This window comes from Muscardinus avellanarius (genome assembly GCF_963383645.1).
Source record: "Muscardinus avellanarius genome assembly, chromosome: 14".
In the NCBI taxonomy this organism is placed as follows: Eukaryota; Metazoa; Chordata; class Mammalia; order Rodentia; family Gliridae; genus Muscardinus; species Muscardinus avellanarius.
In genome coordinates this window covers 22301771-22323470 of record NC_137800.1, presented here as the reverse complement: position 1 = coordinate 22323470, position 21700 = coordinate 22301771, and the positions used below count along the sequence as shown (strand labels likewise).

The 21700-nt window shown below is 36.5% G+C and overlaps 1 protein-coding gene across 1 annotated transcript in view; it reads left to right on the top strand.

Moving 5' to 3' along the window:
* The window catches only part of NEK1 (NIMA related kinase 1), a gene marked incomplete at both ends in the record, with an annotated part of 144046 nt that overhangs the window by 84406 nt on the left and 37940 nt on the right, over positions 1 to 21700 (top strand). The window contains 6 exons of the mRNA XM_080710226.1: positions 946 to 1077; positions 4451 to 4516; positions 4870 to 5089; positions 8992 to 9144; positions 18135 to 18311; positions 20525 to 20645. Of these exons, the coding sequence (XP_080566352.1) occupies positions 946 to 1077; positions 4451 to 4516; positions 4870 to 5089; positions 8992 to 9144; positions 18135 to 18311; positions 20525 to 20645 (869 nt within the window). The remainder of the gene's footprint in view (positions 1 to 945; positions 1078 to 4450; positions 4517 to 4869; positions 5090 to 8991; positions 9145 to 18134; positions 18312 to 20524; positions 20646 to 21700) is intronic.

The following is a 21700-nucleotide window of genomic DNA, read 5'->3' as shown; positions in this document are numbered from 1 at the left end:
AAATGAATATTTTAGAAAACAGTTTGATATTTGTTTTTTGTTTGTTTGTTTGTTTTGCGGGTTTGGGGGTGGAACCCAGGGGCATTCGACCTCCGTGCTACAGCCCTGCCCTATTTATTATTCTTTATTTTGAAACCGGGTCTCACTGAGTTGCAGAGGGCCTCACTAAGTAGCTAAGGCTGTCTGTGAACTGTGATCCTCCGAGTCTCAGCCTCCTAAATGCTGGGATTACAAGTGTGCGCCACCACACCTGGCGATATTTGTTTTATTTTGTTTTAGATTTTGTTTGTTTGTTGGGTTCTGGAGATTGAACCCAGGGGACATTCTACCTCCAAGGTACACACCAGCCCTATTTTGCTTTTTACTTGGAAACAAGTTCTTACTAAGTTGTCAATGCTGGCTTCAAAGAACCTGCTGTTCTCCTATCTCAACCTTCCAACTACTGAGAGTAGATTCATGTGCCACCACACCCAGCACTGCCAGCCTTTTATTTTTCATTTTGAAACAGGGTTTTTCTTAATTGCTGAGGGTAGCCATGAGCCTGCAATCTTCCTGCCTCAGCCTTCCAAGTACCAGAATTATAGGTGTAAGCCACCACACCATACTGACAGTTTGTTTTTTATGATCACTTCATGAAGCAGTGATAATGAAATATAAGCATTACACTACTAAATAATTTATATTAATCAATTTATTAATTGCTACATTATCAATTAATTTATAATGTCTCAATTAGGGTGGCACATGATTATGTTTACATATGGGACCAGAGGTTTTTCTCTATTCACTGTTCTCTCCCCGGCACTGAACACAGTGCTTTGCTCGATAATTGAAGAATGAGAAAATTACTTTTATATAGAAAGGATAAAGAATGATCTTGTAGCTTTTAATTTCTTCTTGCAAATATAAAATCACCAATGTATTTGATTAAATTCTTTTTTATAGTTGGTGGCTAAAGGAGTAAAGAGTTCTGATGCTTCCCCACCTTTGGGACACCTTGAAGCAGGTGGCTCTCCATCCAAGCAGCAAATGAGATCTGTTATTTCTGTGACTTCAGCTTTAAAAGAAGTGGGTATGGTAAGTGTTCTAAAATTTAAAACTCTTCAAAGTCCAAAGATAATTTAAAAGGAAATTAAATTTAATGAAGTTACATTACTTCCCAATGTCCCTTTTGGTTTTTCTAGGAGAAAAATCACTTCTTAAGATATTTTTGGTTTCTTCTGCATATTGGAATCTTTCTGCTCATAAATTCTATATCTAAGATTATATGGTAGATAAGTAGGTACTCAGCCCTCTATTTCCAAGGCTCCACAGTCACAGATTCAACCAACCATGGATCAAAAATATTTTATTTATTTATTTATGGTACTGGGGATTGAACCCAGGGGTATTTATTATACCTCTGAAATGTACCTTTTGCTCTTTTTATTTTGTAGCAGGGTCTCACTAAGTTGCTGAAGGTCTCACTAAATTACTGAGGCTGGCTTGAACCGGCAATCCTGGGATTACAGCCTCCCAAGTACTGGTATTACAGGCATATGTCCACCATGCCTGGCTAAAAACATGGTTTTAAGGTGATGTTTTTGCTGGTATGTACTGTATGGTAGGACTATGCTGACTGAATCTGAACTGAACAAATACAAGCTTTTTTCTTTCTTTTGTATTTCCCTAAACAACATAGTATAACAAGTATTTCCATAATATTTACACTATATTAGGCATTATAAGTCTAGAGATGGTTTAAATCATATGGAGGATGTAGCCCAATATTTCAGTCCAATATTTATATTCCTATTAAATAGCTTAATATTTAAATTATATGGAGATTGTAGTCCAGTACTACACCATTTTATATAAGGGGCTTGAGCATCTGTGGGTTTTGGTATTCATGGGGTGGGGAAGCCTTGGAACCCATCCTTCACAGTTACTAAGGATGAGTCTCTCTTCTCTGCTTTAAAAGAGTATTTAACAAGGAGCTAGATTTGGTGGCACCTGTTTGGAATTCCAGTACTTGGGAGATTGAGACAAGAGGATATCAGGCTTGAGGCCAGCCTCAGAAACATAGTGAGATCCTCTTTCAAAATTAAAAAATTAAAGCTGGGCAAGGTGGTGCATGCTTGTAATCCCAGCATTTGGGAGCTGAGACAGGAGGACTGCCATTCAAGGACAGCCTCAATTACTTAGTGAGGCCCTTTGCAACTCAGTGAGACAGTGTTTCAAAATAAAGAGTAAAAAATTGGACTGGGGGTGTAGTTCAGAGGTAGAATACCCCTGAGTTCCATCCCTAGTACCACACAAAAAAAATTTAAAAATGAAAAGAGCTGAGGGAATAGCTCAGAAGTAGAATGCCCTGAGTTTAATTCCCAGGACAAGAAGAAGGAAAAATAAAAAGAGAAAATTAATAATATATAGAGAGAATAAATAAAATATATATAGAAATATGCTGAAAATAATGCAACAAACATTTGTGTACCCCAGCCCTCATGATTAACAAATGTCCAGTTTTTGAAATAATATCTCTTAGCCAGGTGTGGTGCCACATGCTTGTCATTCCAGTACTTGCGAGCCTGAGATAGGAAGATACCAGGTTTGCAGTCAGTCTCAGCAACTTAAGCCTTCCCGAAACTCAGAGACTGTTTCAAAATAAAATAAGCACTGGGGATGTAGCTTAGAGGTAGAATGACCCTATGTTCAAGCCCCAGTATCACCAGGAAAAAAAAAAAAAAAAAAAAAAAAACCCTTTGGTATTTAAAATAACTAACTCTAGCTGGGCATGGTAGCACATACTTGTAATCCCAGAGCTTGGGAGGCTGAAACAGGAGTATTGTACAGGTTCAAAGCCAGCCTCAGCTACTTAGTGAGGCTCTCAGCAACTTAGTGAGACCCTGTTCAAATAAAGTATAAAATAGGTCTGGGAGTATAGCCCAGAGGTAAAAAAAAAAAAAAAAAAAGCCCCTGGGTTCCACCCCCAGTACCAATAAATAAATAAATAAATATACAAATAAACAAACAAACTAACTCTAGGAATTAAGTCCAAACATGTTTATATTTATTTAGAATTTTGTGGCATAGCAAATGGTAGAGGATTCAATGTAATATACTTAACTCATCAATTATTTCTTCCACATTCTGAATATATGCCATAAAGATTAATAGAACAAAGAAACATAGATGAGTAAAAATTTTAAACTTAGAAGTATGTGTCAGTATCTACCTTAAATGTAAAAAGACTGTTCTGAGGTTAAGAGAAATGGGCTCAGTTTCTTATCTTGACTTCAACAAACAGAAAAAAATAGTCCACTGAATCATGTAACACACTAACTTCATCTTTGCCTCTTCTGGTAATCAGTGTCCATACCTCTTCTTTTTTTTAAGTTTCATTAAGAATTTGCATATTAAAGTGGCTTTTGATTGGTATGCTAATTTTTTACAACTCTTGTATTTATCTTGAAAATTAGACTGAGTAGAAAAATCTGTTTCTTGATCATTGTCCAGAACTTCATATAAGAAACTATTGCTCCTTATGTAGATTTGTCTCTTCTTTCTGCTAATGACCTTGCATGTGCTACATTGTTCACTTCAAATTTAGATATCACTGTGTGGTTTCCTTCCCAGCACCCAGTTTCCCATCTCAAGTAGCTGTCCATCTCTCTGGTTGTAGCGACTGCTAATTCCTGACTACTTTTCTGGGTAAAACGTTACTTGTCTCATTTACATCTGTCACTTTTTAAACTCACCATTGTACACTTTTACATTTTTTCAAATATTAAAAACTGTCAGATAATTCATTTTAACTAGTTTTTCTTACCATCATATGTTAATGACCATAACTTGCTTGAAACATTGGAAATTGCTCTTAATGACTCTAAGTCTTCTAGATATCTTTGTTTTCACTGAAGTTATTACTACTAATTTCTCCTTTTCACATATTTTTAAATTCTAGGTGGTCTAGATTGCTTTCATTATATTAATCATAAGATAATATTTATATTATTAATAGTACAAGTGACTCCATTCTTGTTACCTTCTTAGGATACAAAGCTAATTCTCAATTGTATTTAATACTATAGTTTAATAATACATGAAACATAAACATAGTTTCAAAATAACAGTCTATTTTGAAATATAGGTAATTTCTATTTCTATTATTGACCTTAAATTATCAAAAATTAGATGCCACAGGTGAAGAAGATATATTAAATATTATCTGAACAGTATTTCAAAAATATGACATGTAATTGAGAATTGGCCCTTGTACTATACATTAAGTCTGTTAGCTGATAATATTTAAATGTTTATCATTGCTGATAACAAAAATACTGAACATTCACAGGAATTAAAAATTTCACAAGGAACAGTTTGATAAAAACCTAAAATAACAAAATCTATTTTGAAAGATACACTTTTAAAATAACATCTTTTCTTATTCTATTACTGTCTGTGTTTAAAGGACATACCTTTAACTGAGATCCTCGAAGATTCAGAGGAAGTGCCAAAGACCAGTAATGCTGTTTCAGTAAGTACAATAGCTAAAGTTTCTCTCATTTATTTTACTTAACAGTAGACATATTAAAATATAGCTAGGCATGGTAGCCCATACCTATAATCCCAGTGTTTAGGAGACTGAGACAGGAGTATCACAGTATTGACGCCAATCTCAACAAATCAGTGAGCTCCTGTTTCAAAATAAAAAGTAAAAAAGTGCTGGAGTGTAGCTCAGAGGTAAAATACTCTTGGGCTCAAGGTTCAATCCCCATTAACCCCCCCCCCAAGTGTATGTACATGTTATATATATGCATATGTATATATACTTATGTACACATACATACATATTGTGTGTATGTGTGTATAACACTATAACTGTTTCAGAGTAAACGAGAAATACTGCGTCGGTTAAATGAAAATCTTAAAGCTCAAGAAGATGAGAAAGGAAAGTCTGATGCTTGTGAGATCGTTGTTCGTGAAGATGTCAAAGATCATGAACAAGAAAAGTCAGTTGCATCTGATCGCAAGAAGTGGGAGGTAGGAGGTCAACTTGTGATTCCTCTGGATGAGGTAACACTGGATACATCCTTCTCTGCAACAGAAAGTACGTATAAACACCTTAATGTCTTACTTTGATGTAACATACATTGTAAACATATAGACTGGCCATCTGAAGGAACCAACAGAGGAATTGAGAGAATTCTAGTCTTTTTTTCCTCCTAGAGGAAAATAAATACCTTTCTTTCCTAGTGAAATGTGCAGAATAGAGACAATGATTCAATCTTAAGAATAATTTTGTTCTTCTTCATGGCTGAGTTGAATTCCATTGGGTGTATATACCACATTTTCTTTATCCATTCATCTATTGACAAACACCTGGATTGTTCCATAATTTGGCTATTGGAAAACTTGCTACTAAAAATAGATATGCCTTATCACTATAGTATTCTGACTTTAATTTATTTAGGAAGATATTAAGGAGTGCTATAGCTGGGTCATATGGTGCTTCCATTCCTAGTTTTCTGATTTTTTTTCTACTTCAGATTAACTTTCCTTATTCTAAAGTATCATTTAAATAGATCCTAAGGGCCAGGCGTGGTGGCACATGCTTGTAATCCCCGTGCTTGGGAGGAGGAGACAGGAGGATCGCGCAGGTTCAAAGCCAGCCGTGCTGTCTTAAGAGACCCTGTTTCCAAATAAAAAAGTATAAAAATAGGTCTGGGAGTGTAGCCCGTAGGTAGAAGGGTTTCCAGGAACCCCAGTACCACCAAAAAATAATAATAATAATAAATAGATCCTAAAAGTCTGTGCTTATTTTTTTTTCTAGCTTCTTTCACTTTGGCATAATAATTTTCAGCTTTATCTGTGAAATGATTATTAATAGATTATTTCTAGGTTCCATCCCTAGTACTGCAAAAAAATCTTTATTTAAAATGTGTTTTGAATGCCGGGCTTGGTGGCGCACACTTGTAATCCCCACGCTTGGGAGGCGGAGACAGGAGGAATGCGCAGATTCAAAGCCAGCCGCGCTTGCTTAAGAGACTCTGTTTCCAAATAAAATATAAAATAGGTCTGGGAGTGTAGGCTGGAGGAGAAAGCCACTGGGTTCCATTCCCAGTACCACCAAAAAATTAAAAAAAAAAATTTGCTTTGATACAGATATAATCACTCTGCTTTCTTTTGTTCAATATTAGCCTGGTATATCTTTTTGTTTGTATATTTTGTGATGCTGGGGTTTGAACCCAGGGTCACTGTATCACTAAGCTACATCTATCTTTTGTTGTTGTTGAGACCAGGTCTCACTCAGTTGCCCAAGCTGGCCTCAAACTTGCTATCCTCCAGCCTCTGCCTCTGGAGTAGCTGGGATTACAGGCCTGTATATCTGTCAGACTGGTGAATCTTTATCCTTTCTTTTTCTTCTTAATCTATTGGTGGCTTTATATTTAATGTGTTTTTTTTTAGGCAAACTATTGTTGGGTTTGCTTTTAAATCAACACTTAACAATCTTTAATTAATACTTTTACAACTCACATTCAATCCAATTTAAATATACTGTTTTGGTATTTGTTTCTCTTTGCCCCATCTATTTCCTCTTCCATTTTACCTATTTTGCATTTTTTTATTCGTTGAGTATTTTTTTATTTCATTTTATCTCTGGTTTATTAGTTTTCCTATTTCAGCATTTGATTAATAATATATATTTTAGCTATATATCTTAGTCAGGCGTGGTGGTGCACACTTGTAATCCCAGTACTTGGGAGGCTGAGACCAGAGGATCTGGGTTCACAGCTAGCCTTAGCTACTGAATAAAAAATTAGGTTGGTGGTATAGCTTGGAGGTAGAATGCCCCTGGGTTCCATCCCCAGTACCCAAAACTATCTATATCTAGATATAGATATAGATATAGATTTTTTTATGGAGGAGGTACTTAGAATGGAACCTAGGGGCATTCTTCCTCTGAGCTACACCCCCAGCCTTATTTTTTATTCTTTATTTGAAACAAGGTCTCACTAAGTTTCAGAGCACCTCACCAAAGTAACCAAGGATGTCTGTGAACCTGCCATCTTCCTGTCTCAGCCTTTTAAGTACTGTGATTACAAGCATGCACCACCACGCCCGGCTTTTATTCCCTTCCAGCTTTTGTGCTATTGTTTTTCTCATGCTATAAATCCCATATTTTTCATAGTCATTTATCTTTTAAAAAGATTTAAATAATAAGATAAAGGTCTTTTTATATCTACCATGTACTTAACATTTCCAGCACTTTAAGTGGAGCAATTTCTATCTGACATCATTTTCTTTGGCCTGTAAGACTCCCTTAACAGTTCTTGTAGTGAAATCCTCTAGGTGGTAAATTATTTCAGCTTTTTTGTCTCTGAAGTTTTATTTCATCTTCCATTTGCACATATTTTTATGAGATACGGAATTCTAAGTTGACTTTTTTCTCTCAGTACTTTGATGATGTTGCCCAGCTGCATTACTTGTCAATGGAAGTCTTCTGTTATTATTAGTTTTATTCCTCTACATGTAATGTATCTCTTTTCTCTGTCTGTGTTTCAGACTTTCCCATATAACCTTGGCTTGAGTGAATTGACAGTTACCTGCCTTGGTATCATTTTCATCATGTTTCTTTTGCTTGGGATTTGTTGGGCTTCTTGGATTTATGAGTTTGTAGTTTTCATAAAATGTAAAAAATTTAGGGCCATTGTTTTCCATGTTTGTTTCTTTGTCTTCCCTTAGATAATTTCAGTATTGATCTTGTTAATGTTTTTATTATCTCCTATGTGAGGGTTCTGTGTACTTTGATATTTCTATAAATATTCTTGACCTTTGTTTTGGGACGTAGTTTAGTTACTTGTAAATAGCTAGACTCTTTTAGATCTTGCTTTTAAACTTTGTTAAGTGGAACAGAGCCGTGTTTAGTCTGTGGCTAATCTTTCCCCTTTACTGAGTCAACAGCCTTTCTGAATAAATTGCCTGATGCTTTGCAAATTATAAGTATTTCTTTTCTTGTTGCTAGAAACAAGAACTATTTCTGGCCCTGTGTAAATTCCAAGTATTATTCCCTCTGCACTCTTTTGGGTGGTCTTTTTTTTTTTTTCTTTCTATACTAGAGCAATTTCCTTACACATAATGTACTAATGTGCTGGTCAGTACTCGGCAGAAAACTTGAAGTGGCTTTTTATAATTTTCCTGAGTTCTCTTCCTGTGTAAAATTTCAACGTTTTAGTAATTTCAACGTTTTAGTATTCTGTCCTTCAAACACTAGCTACTTTGGCCTCTTTAGACTTCCAGTCTGTTTCAGCTCACACAGACCATTGACTTCACTGGGTTTCCTGCATTGCAGAGATTAAACTTTTTTTCCTTATGGATGTTCAGTTATTTTGCATGTTAAAGAGACCTTTCTCCCCCATTGCATTGCAGTAGCACCTTTGTCAAACATCAAATGACTTTTAAGATACGAGGCAATTTCTGGATTCTCTACTTTGTTTAGCCATCCTTTTTAAAACTATTTTTCTCTTGGAATCATGTTGGTTATATAAAACTGAATTTTCCTGCCATTTTCTAATACTTACTTGCATGGGACTTGTACATAAAACAGTATTAACTTGTAAAGATTGCTATTGAAATTCTATAATTTATACCCCATAATATATTATATGCTCTGTTTTACTGCGAGGCACCTATATGCTTCATGCTTTACCACCAAATCTTCTAACAACTCTAGCTTTGATAGATAATTTTCTATTTTTTCTTCACTAAACTTTATTAAAAGTTTACCCAAAATTATTATTGTTAAAGTATTAGTTACTTTCTTATGACATATAAGATAAAAACAAGACATATTTTTAAAATATTTTTTCTGCATTTTAACCCATAAGCACATTTACCCTAGAATTTATTTTATATTCAATATCTTTTTTATATAATTTTTTCTAATGAATCACTCATTTGGATACACTATTATGTCATTGCAGACTATTTCTTTTTATCTTTTTGTTACAGAAAATACAGTGGGAGAAGTTATTAAGTTAGATCCTAGTGGATCTCCGAGAAAAGTCTGGGGTAAAAGCCCTACAGATTCAGTTCTAAAGATACTTGGAGAAGCTGAACTACAACTACAGACAGAATTATTGGAAAATACAACTATTAAAAGTGGTAAGCAAAACTAGTTATTTTCTATACTAGAAATAATATTAAAACTAAATTATACTTTTTTTTTTTTTTTTTTGCGGGTCTGGGGATGGAACCCAGGGGCATTCGACCTCCGAGCTACACCCCCTGCCCTATTTTTTATTCTTTATTTTGAAACCAGGTTTCACTGAGTTGCAGAGGGCCTCACTAAGTAGCTGAATCTGTCTGGGAACCATGATCCTCTGGTCTCAGCCTACTAAATGCTGGGATTACAAGTGTGCACCACCACACCCGGCTAAATTATGAATTTTTAAATGTTCCAACTTTAAGTAATTATTTCAAATAAGTTGTCTTCTAGTTATAATTTACTAATAAATTGAGAAATTATTTTGTTTTCCAGGGAGTTCCCCTAAATGGTAGTTTTGAGTGTTGGCTTGATATAACTTGAATGAGATCTAAAAATAGAAGGAAAAGGAAACCAGGTGCACAATGGCACACAGCTGCTCGAGAAGCTGAGGCAGGAGGATCACAAGTTCAAGACCAGCCTAGGCAACATAGACCCAATCAAAGAAATAAAAATAAATAAGAACAGGAAATATTCATGGGGGAGCTGGAAAAGTCAGAATTAATATTTTCCATAAAGAAAAATATGGAGCCGGGCGTGGTGGTACATGCTTGTAATCCCAGCATTCAGGAGGCTGAGGCCAAAGGATCATGGTTCGCGGACAGCCTCAGCTACTTAATGAGGCCCTCCGCAACTTAGTGAGACCCTGTCTCAAAATAAAGAATAAAAAATAGGCTAGGGGGTGTAGCTTGGAGGTCAAATGCCTCTGGGTTCCATCTCCAGACCCGCCAAAAAAGAAAAATATGAAAACAGTGTATTAAAATGAATGGTATATGTTTTTATGTGAATTTAGGAATTAAGTCGATTAAAAGATACCTGTAGTAGGTATGACAAACTGTATAATACCTACTATAGTAGATATTCTAGGACTGGGGAGGGAGAGGAGAAAAACATTCATGATATGTGAGTCTTGTGGGATTTATTATTACAACTATGCATAAAGAAGAGTCTCCATGTATAAAACAGTCATTTTCAAATTAAGCAGCTTGTTCACCTGGTAAGGAAGTTGCGTGTGGTTCTTCTCTTTTGGGAGCATGTGTCACTCTTTGTGCTTTTTTTCTTTGTTGCTCCTTGTCTCTCTCCAAAGCTTAGAGCAAAACTCGTTTCTGAACCTGATGGAAAAAGTAACATAGGAGGTGAGGCTATTGACATACTCTGTAATGGAATTAGCCAGGTGCTGAGAACTAGACAGTAAAATGAGACTGCGTACATGTGGCTAAAGGGGCAAAAGTAGATTACAATTGCCTTATTAAGGGCAAATTGATCATTTTCTTCTTTAATATTAAAGAAAAATGATTATTTGAATAAAGAAATATATAATCAATTTTTAGAAAAAGGCAAAAGCACAAAGCATATAGATTTTTAATTAGTTTATTCACATTTATATCAGGAAATTGTACAGTTGTGTGATGAACACTAATCAAAGATAAAATTCTAATAACTTAATATTAGACCTTAGTCTGAGCACATTTTCAAAACGCCTCAGGCTTTATTCAAGGACACACTGCCTCCAGGCTATAAAACAGTTTTGTTTTGTTGGTACCAGGGATGGAACCCAGAGGCATTCTACCTCCAAGTTATACCCCCCAATCAGATTTTACTTTTTATTTTGAAATAGGGCCTCACTAAGTAGCTGGTGCTGACTTCGAACCTGTGATCCTCTTATCTCAGCCTCCCAAGTACTGGTATTACAAGTATGGGCCACCATGCCTGGCTAAACCTTTTTTTTTTTTGGTGGTACTGGGGTTCCTGGAAGCCCTTCTACCTCCAGGCTACACTCCCAGACCTATTTTATACTTTTTTATTTTTGAAAACAGGGTCTCTTAAGCTAGCGGGGCTGGCTTCGAACCAGCGTGATCCTCCTGTCTCTGCCTCCCAAGCGTGGGGATTACAAGCGTGCGCCACCACACCCGGCAACATTTTTTTAAGTGATGGTCAAAATTTCAGATTGTTTTGTAGTCTGGAAGTCTTATATATTTACATACTCATTAGAAATATTATTTTAAAAACAGCTGGGCGCAGTGGCACACGCTTGTAATCCCAGCATTCGGGAGGCTGAAACCAGAGGATCGCGGTTCGCGGATAGCCTCAGCTACTTAGTGAGGCTGTCCGCAAGTTAGTGAGACGCTGTTGCAAAAATAAAAATAGGGCAGGGGGTGTAGCCCAGAGGTCGATGTCCCTGGGTTCCATCCGCAGACCCGCCAAAAAAAAAAAAAAAAAAATGAGAACCTGTTTTCTTTCATGTAAAAGTGTTATTGTTTAAATACATAATTTGATATATAGTAATCTTTAAGCAACATAAAAATAAAGTTTTCATTCTCCATATTTATTATAATCTATCTGCATAGAATTGGAACTGATAAATAACTCATTTTCTGGCTTTAAAATTCAACTTACCAGCTTTTATTGAATACTTATTAGTTGTGCACACTACTATGTGTAATGTACTATGTGTAATGTAATTTACAAAAGAAATGGTCATCCTTGAGCTCAAAAATGAAAACAAAAATGATAGCATTGCATGAAAAGTGCAAGAATAAGAAGTATATATAACATTTAGAGGTAGTGCAGAAGCATGTAAATAATTATCTTTAATAGTCAAACTTGTTATCTGTCCTCTTTTTTTATTTTTTCACAACTACATTTACTTAGAAGAATATGATTTGTACTGGGATTTTAAGACAAAGAAGTAACAATTCTTATCATCATAGAAATCATATGTGTGGCAGCGTCTGTTAGAGGTTATGTGTGAAATGTTCTGAGACTACAGAAGAAGAGGTATTACTTTATCAATACAGTTTGACTAATTATATATATATGGCCCTTACAGTTAGGAAAAACCACAGAGACAGCAAGTGATTGCGAGTGGAACCAAAGTGGGGAGTGAAGAGACAACAAATGGGTTAGGGTGTAGCCCAGTGGTAAGAGTGCTTGCCTGGCATGCACAAAGCCCTGGGTTCAATCCCCAGAAGTTAAAAATCAAAAGAAAACATAAAAGTAATATACATTTCCAGTAAGTTGATCCCATAGTTTGGCTATTGTGAATTGTGCTGTGATAAACACGAGTATACATGTATCACTAAAATATGCTTGCATTAGTTTGCTGCTGTACGTATGTATTATGTATGTATTTATTTATGGCACTGGGGATTGAACCTAGGAGCATTCTACCTCTGAGCTACACCTCTATCCCTATTTTTTTTATTTTGAAATAGAGCCCCACTATTTCTAGGCTGGCTGAGGCTGAGATTAAGGCTGGCTGTAAACCTGTGATCCTCCTGTCTTAGCTTCCCAAGTACTAGAATTACAAAAATGGGCCACCACACCTGGCTACATTAGTTCTTTCATATCAGTGAGTGATATGGCTGGATTATATGGTAGTTCTGTGTTTACTGTTTTGAGGAACATTGTTACTGATTTCCATAATGGCTATACTAATTTACATTCCCACAGTGTATAAGAGTTCCCTTTTCTCTACATCCTCACCAGCAATTGTTTTTTTTTTTTTTTTTACTTGTGATATTTGCCATTCTGGTGTGATCCATTTTGAGTTGATTTTTTATAAAGAGTATAAAGGCATGCCAGGCGTGGTGTTACATACCTGTAATCCCAGTACTTGGAGTGCATTGCTAGCCTCAGCAACTTAGTGGAGGCCCTCAGCAAATTACTGAGACCCTTTTTCCAAATAAAAAAATAAAATAGGGCTGGAGCATAGTTCAGATCTAGAATGCTCCTGGGTTCGATCTCTAGTACCATATAAAATAAAATAAAAAATATAAAAGCCATGCCTAGATTATATTTTTTTCTCACATGGATGTCTTCTTGTTCAGTATCATTTGTTGAAAAGACTTTCTCTAATAAATTACGTTTGTCAAAGATCAGCTGGCTATATTTGTATGGAAGTAATAGTGGGCTCTCTGTTCTGTTCCATTGATCTTTTTGCCAGTACTACACTGTCTTGACTACTGTAGCTTTATAGTACATCTCAAAGTCAAGTGTCATCAGCCGTCTTGCTGTGTTTTTCTTCCTTAATTGTGTGCTGGATCTTTTAATGGTGTGCTTGGTCTTTTGGATCTCCGTATGTACCTTGAAATAATTTTGCCTGTAAAATAACTTCCTGAAATATTAATTGGTAATATGCTGAAATCAAAGATCAAATTGAAAAGAACTAACATCTTACCAGTATTGAGGTTTCCTACCTAGAATGGCTCATTTACTTAGTTGTTCTTTGGCTTTTTCTCATTGGAGTTTTATAGTCTTCCTTGTCATGGTGTGTCTTTATAATATGTAGTTTCTAGTCCTTTTACCCCCACCAAATTCAGGGAACTGCTCTTAATTCACAGTTTTTGTAGTTTTCTGTTCTATTCTTTAAGTGTCCTTTAGGAAGTTTCAGCATCTTCTTTGTCTTTCATCTCTGTCACTTTCTTGAATCTTTTCTTCTATTGCTTTATTTTTATTTTTATTATTTTTCTCCTGTTTACTGTCCATTTTTAAGTTGATTTATGCTTTATTTATATGATTTTTGTTTTAGAACCATCATTATTTTATTCCTGAGTGTTTTCTGAGTGTTATCAACTGCCTTATTCTTTTTTTAATTATAATTTATATTGTTCTCTTATGCCTTCTGTTTGGTTCTTAATTTTTAATCTTAAAATAAACTGTAACTTTGTTTTGTGGATTCTCATTTTCTGTGACAGTAGTTCTCAACCCTTAGTTGAGAACCTGGCTTAGCAGTGTTTGGAGACACGTTTGGTTGTCACTGGAAAGGTACCATTGGTATCAGTCTGAGGAGAATCAATATCTTTATAATGTAGATTCTTATAATCCATATATATATATGTCATGTCTGTGTGTGTGTATGTGTGTCCTGAGTATCTAGCCAAAAGAATTAAAACCAAACTGCCATAGTAAAGCATTCACATTTATGTTTATAGCTGCACAATTCATAATTGCCAAACTATGGAATCAGCTGCGATGTCCATCAATAGATAATGGATTACAGAATTGTGGGATATATACACAATTGAATCCTACTCAGTCATAAAGGAGAACAAAATTATGTTATTTCCAGGGAAATGGATGAAACGAGAATATTATGCTAAGTTAGATTTTTCAGTTACAAAAAGCGAAAAGTGAGATGTTCTTCCTCATATGCAGCTAGGAAGAAATTGGGACACAGGAGGGTCTTCAGACAAAGGAGGAGAAACCTTAGTGGAAGGAAGGAGGGGACCTAACTGAGGGAGATGGGAGGGGGAGGAGGACTTGAAGAGGGAAACACCTCAGTGGACCTGATGCACACATACAAACTTACCAAAGCCAATCACTGTGCCGAGCACAGGAATGTGGGGAGGGAGAGGGAGGGGGTGGCACTGGGGGGAGGGTTTCATGAGCACTGTGAATGTCTCTGTCACCCTGAAAACGTCATCAAGATGTATGATTACAGTACACCAATTTAAAACCTTTTTTATTTCTCACAAAATTGAATAAAGCTTTCTCCATAAGGGGCTTTATTTATAATATATAGGTTTATTTCTAATTATATACATAGGGTTTTTTTGGTACTGGAGATAGAACCCAGGGGCATTCTACCTCTGAGCTACACCCCCAGCCCTATTTTTTATTCTTTATTTTGAAACAGGGTCTCACTGAGTTGCAAAGGGCCTCACTAAGTAGTAGCTGAGGCTGTCCACGAAGTGTGATCCTCCTGTCTCACCCTCCCAAATGCTATGATTACAAGTGTGCGCCATCACTCCTGGCTTATAGTTTTTATTAGATAATTCCAGATGTTTTATTTCTTGGTGCCATTTATTTACTACTTCATTTTTTATAACTGTGGCTGATTTACAAAAATAAAGGTATAATAAATTCTTATATGTTAGCTTTGTTCTACAAATCTCCTTAAACTCATTTTCTCATTTTCCAAGTCAATTAAAATGATCATATGATTTTTCTTTTACTCTATTAATGTTTCATTGGTGTATTTTTCACATATTAAACAGGCCTTGTTGATATCATTACTTTTTTATATTACTGGCATTATAAGTAATATATCCCATTGGTTTCATTTTTTGGTTTCTGATTGTGAGTGAATTTCATTGTGTTGTATGCTATTGACTATTTGATTTCTTTTTAAAATGTCTCTTGATATTTCTTACCTTTGTCTATACTGCACTGCCTTTTTGCCAATTTTTATTTGGTATAGATAACCCTTCTTTTTCCCTTAATGTAGATATAAAATTATATATCCAGACATCTTACTGAATTATTTTATTAAATTGTTAGTTTTTATTTCTTTACATTTTAGATGTTTCAGATATCCAGGTTTTATCATCAATGATAAGAAATAAGTGTCTTTCCCTACAATCTAATTATTTTCTTTTTTATTGCATCGGATAGACATCCTAAAGCAGTCTTTAATATTATCTCTAAAAACATTATCCTCTCTATTGTGCTCGTTCCTGGTGTTTTTGTTTTTGTTTTTGTTTTGGTGGTACTGAGGTTCCTGGAAACCCTGCTACCTCCAGGCTATACTCCTAGACCTATTATATGTATATATTTTTTAAATTTGGAAACAGGGTCTCTTAAGCCAGTACAGCGGGGCTTCAAACCTGCGCCATCCTCCTGTCTCCGCCTCCCAAGTGCGGGGATTACAAGCGTGCGCCACCACGCCCGACGCTTGTTCCTGATTTTAATAAATGTGATTTTAGGGCAAAATAGTAGAAATAAGTAAGCAAAAACACAAATTATGACCTCTGCCACAATCACATTGTTGTGGGAGTTTGTTGAAGCTCAGAACTATAGTTTCGTTCTCTTTTGACTAGGAAGAGGTAAAGGGTAAAACACCTCCCACATACCTGATAAGACTTTTTCTCTAAGGAAGCCAAGTGAGCCAAGGACAGTTCCTGTTAACCCAGTGTTCTAAAAGGACTATAGGCAACACAACGGACCTACTTGGCTTTATTCTTTCTGTTGCTAAAACAGAATAACTGAGGAAGGGTTTTTATAAAGAAAAGGAATCTAAGCCGGGCATGGTGGCACACACTTGTAATCCTAGCATTCGGGAGGCAGAGACAGGAAGATGGTGGTTTGGGACAGCCTCAGCTACTTAGTGAGTCCCTCTGCAACTCAGACCCTGTTTCAAAATAAAGAATATAAAAAAAAAATAGGGCTGGGGTGTAGCTCAGAGGTAGAATGCCCCTGGGTTTTATCCTCAATACAAGAAAGAAAGAAAGAAAGAAAGAAAGAAAGAAAGAAAGAAAGAAAGAAAGAAAGAGAGAGAGAGAGAAAGAAAGAAAGAAAGAAAGAAAGAAAGAAAGAAAGAAAGAAAGAAAGGAGGGAGGGAAGAGGGGGGAGGAAGGAAGGAAAGAGGGAAGGAGGGTGGGGAATCTAGCTGCTCAGAGCCTTGGAGGCTGAAGTGTGGAGCATTACATAGGATCTTGCAAGGGCTTCCTTGGCTGCATCACTGCATGGAGAGCTGCAGCATGGCAGGAGCACAAGCAGGAGGCAGAGACCATCTAGGAAGAAAGAAAACAGGAGCATCAGAAGGGTGGATGTCCCTTTGCTGTAGCCCTCCCTCTAGAGCTAACTTGGATCCCACACAGACTACAGGAATCTCTTGTGGAGCCAGTGACTTCCTCTCAGACTTCACCTGTTAAAGGTCCTGCCACCTCTTAACATTGCACACTTGCTACCTTGTTTTCAGCCCACAAACCTTTAGGAGACACGTTCAAACCATAACAAGAAATAATACATTGAAATTAAGATCAGTGAGCATGGATTTCTATTTTCCTCCAGCCATTTCAGCCATGCATATGCAGGTATGATAGGCAGGTACTTGAATATATGCAGGGATGGGGTTTTGACCCAGAAGCACAATGAAGCAAGTACAATGAGTTGAGGATATATGCAAGAGAACGATTGTAGTGATGAACTATAGATGGGGATGATGGAGAAGGAACATGTGGCAGGACCAATACATTGTAGATACTTGCAGGGTAAAAAATTTAGAGTTGAGTACTAGTGGGAAAGTAGGACATTAGAGATTGAGCCAGGCATGCTGGCACACACCTGTAATCCCAGCATTTAGGAGGGTAAAATAGGAGGATCACAAATTTAAGACCAGCCTTAACAACTGAGACTCTCATCAACCTAGTGTGATCCTATTTCAAAACAAAACAAAAAAAGGGCTGAGGGTATAGCTGAGAGGTAGAGTGCCCCTCTTTTCAGTCCCTGGCATCAAGAAGTAAAAATAAAAACATTAGATTTGAGAATGGAATACTTTAAAGTTGGAAAATTTTAAATGCTGTAATTTATGATAAGATCTTTTTGGTAGGATCACTTGGAGTGAAGCAAGGATGAAGACTGAAATTGAATGAAGTTCAACAAACAGCTCTAGGTAGTTGAAGAATTGTTGTTATAAATACAGGAATCATCTAAGTAGTTTTGACAGAATTAGTATTAGGAACATTGTGAGCTAGAAAGTAAAATCTTCAACTAATGAACAAGAGTGACCTGAGGGTAAATAACTGCAATAACTTGTTCCGTGGCAAATCCATTCCCTCCAGGCACCAGGTAATAATACGGAGCAATTAGAAGTAACTACCAGCTACTGCATATGAACAGAAACTGCTAAGTTTTAGAATGCTGTTCTAATATACATGTATTCATTTCACCCAAAAGGAAAAAGAATGCCAACCATGTTAACCACATATAATTGAAATGAATTTTGATTGTTATATATCTTAATCATTTGTTAATTTCCAATTTATTATAGAGCTTAACAGTACCTGTTGCAAGAATGCAGCTTTTTTAACGTTGCTCTAAATGTCATTACAAGTAAAAATCAAGTCATTTGAAGAGACAGCATAAATTTTTTTATTTTTTGTTACAGAAATTTCTCCTGAAGGGGAGAAATGCAAACCCTTAATCATTGGAGAAGAAAAACTGCAGTGTGTTTCACCTGAAATAAACCAATCAACTACTATTGATTCTTCTATTGTAACAAAAAGTCCAAAGTTCAGTGAAGCTTCTCCACAGACCTCACTGAAATTAGAAGGAAATACAGAAGGTACGTTTTAATGTGCTGAAATAAGCTAAATTTGATTTACTAACACTTAAATTCTTTTACATCCAGGACTTTACAAGTGAAGTGTGTGTGTGTGTGTGTGTGTGTGTGTGTGTGTGTGTGTGTGATTCATCTCAAATTAGCTTCACCATTTCTATACTTTTACTGTCCATTATACCTCATTATTTTATATGTCAGGGATTGAGTCAAAGCTCAACTAATGCGGTTTTCCTAATTCATGAGCCTTTGTCTCAGAGATCACTTGGTCGTCTTCAAGATCCAAGATGGCTTTCCTGCTGCCTTGGAAAGTACAGGTAAGAGGTGCAAGAGGCAGAGTTAAAATGGCCTCTGTCCCTCTCCAAGGAGTCTGAGCACCATTATAGGAATTTCTTAGTCCGACTTCTTACATGAGAGCCCAGGACTAGATTCAAAGGGAGGGAAGAAACTAAAGAATTTGCAACAAAAGTGGAGTAAGATATATCTACTGAACTGCAGCTATTTCTTCGTATCATTTTAAAAGGTCGGGTGAGAGTTGCTTTTACTCAAAATAATTACTTGGAGAATTGGCACCGTATCACCCCCGCTCTACTCCAGTGGTGGTCACGTGCCAGTCTAGATTCAAAGGGAGGGTAGACGGACCCGCCTCTCACTGGAAGCACATTAAAGAATTTTTAACCATCTCTAAACTGCTGTGGTCTGGCCTCTGCCCCCAAGTTATTTACGTTCCTCCCACATACAAAACACATTCACCCCTTTGCAAAGTTGCGCCCACTGTGAGGTTATCTCAAAGCCGTCAGGCCTGTGCGCTGAGTTTTCTTGGCTTATCGTTCTTCAGCTACTCTCAACCTGAAGATCTGTGAGTAAACAAGAAGTGAGTGGCCTTTCGTAGAGCCAGCACACAGCAGTGAGACGCCTCAGCACGTCCTTTCATAAACAGGAAATGTGGGAGCACAAACGTCATGGCTTTGTAGAAATATGGGTATCCAGCCAGGAGTAGCATCGTGAGCCTGCGTCCTTCACGCCCAACCCCGTGGCCCTACAGGGCTCTTCTCTTCTGAATGATGTCTATCCCCGGGTGGTGCTTATACAAATTGAATTTCTAAATAGCTCCGTGAGCCGGGCGTGGTGGAGCACGCTTGTAATCCCTGCGCTTGGGAGGCGGAGACAGGAGGATCGCGCAGGTTCGAAGCCAGCCGTGCTGGCGTAAGAGACCCTGTTTCAAAAATATAAAATAGGTCTGGGAGTGTAGCCCGGAGGTAGAAGGGCTTCCAGGAACCCCAGTACCACCAAATAAATAAATAAATAAATAAATAAATAAATAAACAAACAAACAAATAAATAGCTCCGTGAGTTTTGTGTGAATGTTATTGGCGTTTGGTGCATTTGACAATGGCTGCTTCTTTGGGGGAGTTTTGCTTTTGGAGCTGGCCTTTCCCTGGCCTTTCCCTGCCTTGAGTGGGGATGAGAACTGTTTGGGACAATGCTCTTGAGTCCCTAGAAAGCCTTCTATCCAGACAGGCACGATGGCACACCCCGTAATCCCAGTACTTAAGAGGCTGAGACAGGAGGCTCACAGGTTTGAGGCCAGCCTCTGCAACTCAGTGAGACCCTGTTTCAAAATAAAAAATAAAATAAGGCAGAGAGTATAGCTCAGAAATTGAAAGATCCTGGGTTCAATCAAAGAAAGAAAGAGGGAACAGGGAATAGATTGATTCAGTGCTCTCCAGTTGTTTCTCAGTATCATTGTAAAAGTCCAAGTAATAGTTATTGATGGTTGGAGAGTTTTTGTTTTTGTTTTCAGAAGAGTGATTTTGAAGATTAAGGTTTTCTCTACTAATCAATAATGTCAGTCTATTCTTCCATATTTGTAACCACAAACATCTTTATTCTTTAAATTAATTTTAACTCCTTTAAACCAGTTTACATATTACTAAAATTCTAGTAGAGAAAAATTTCTATAATGAAAAATACAGTGTAAAATATTTCTTTTGAGTGTTTTACTGTAGTGAAAAGGCAAAAGGATTAGTCTGTCATTTTAGAAGTGACTGACCTGGAGAGTTAAATGATCGCAAGGTGAAAACTGATGGTGACTATTTCTATCATAATTAGTACATTAGACTAAAACTAGGTTGTGATCATTTATAGGAAGTTTATTCAGTTTTCTTTCAACAAATTTTGCTTTAACACGTGTTTCTTGTTCTGTTTTTGCTTTGCAGAACCCGATGATTTGGAAACAGAAGTTCTGCAAGAGCCAAGTGGGGAAGACAAAGCCGGGAGCTTGCCATGTATGGTGACCGACGTGTGGGTTAGTGCGGAAAGAGACACAGAGCAAACCAAGTATGTCTTGGATGTTTTCTCACCTCTGAAAATCCAGGTCCTTTCTATAATACCTTTTAAAAAATATATCTTAATATTGTAAATACCCTATAAAGTAATTTAATTTCTTAATTGATATTCACTTGGCTCATAAATCAACAAGTATATGAACAAATACAGTGAAACATCTTGCTTACCTCTGTCTCTATCCAGCCAATTTCTACTTTTCCTTTTTTCATAATTTTAGTTGTATATAGTCTTCCATTTTATTATTTTTTTATTGTTTTCTTTTATTTTTTGCCACTGGGGATTGGACCCAAGAGCATTCTACCTCTGAGTTCTACCCCAGCCCTATTTTATTTTTATTTGGAAATAGAGCCTTGCTAAGTTGCTGAGGTCTCACAGAATTACTGAGACTCACCTCCAACTTGTAATCTTCCTCTCTCAACCTCCCAAGTACTGGAATTACAGATGTGTACCACCATCCAGCTTCCTCCCTTTTTAAGTACAGTTGTCAGTATAATGTACACAGTACTTTCTACATTGTTTCTTTTTAGCCAAAAAAATCTGGGAAACTTTTCTTATTAATGAGTAAAAGCATTTCTTTTTATATTCCATTGTATGAATATACCACAACTCATTAAGTCCTTGATGGACAGTTACCGATACTACATATTATGTTGCAGTGAACTTTATCAATTTATTTATTTTTTTTTTCTTTTTTTAATTTTTATTTATTTTAATTTTTTTTATTGGTGCACTGTCTTCATACATCATAGTGGGATACAAACTTTTATAGACATACATGCACACATCGCCCAGTCAGTCCCCACCCGATCCCCACCCCATTCTCTCCCCATCCCTCCCTCCCATGCTTGGCTTAGTGGTTGACATCTAGTATTATAGCAATTTATCCAAAATTAAAAATGATAATCTCACATAACAGTTTCATTTGTCTGATACCAAGCTTTTGATGACTTAAAGATAACATTTCAATATTTCTTTTTACTTTCTTTCTTACCAGAGAATATTTTTTTTCTATTTTTTCTAGGTGAAACTATCATATATTTATATAT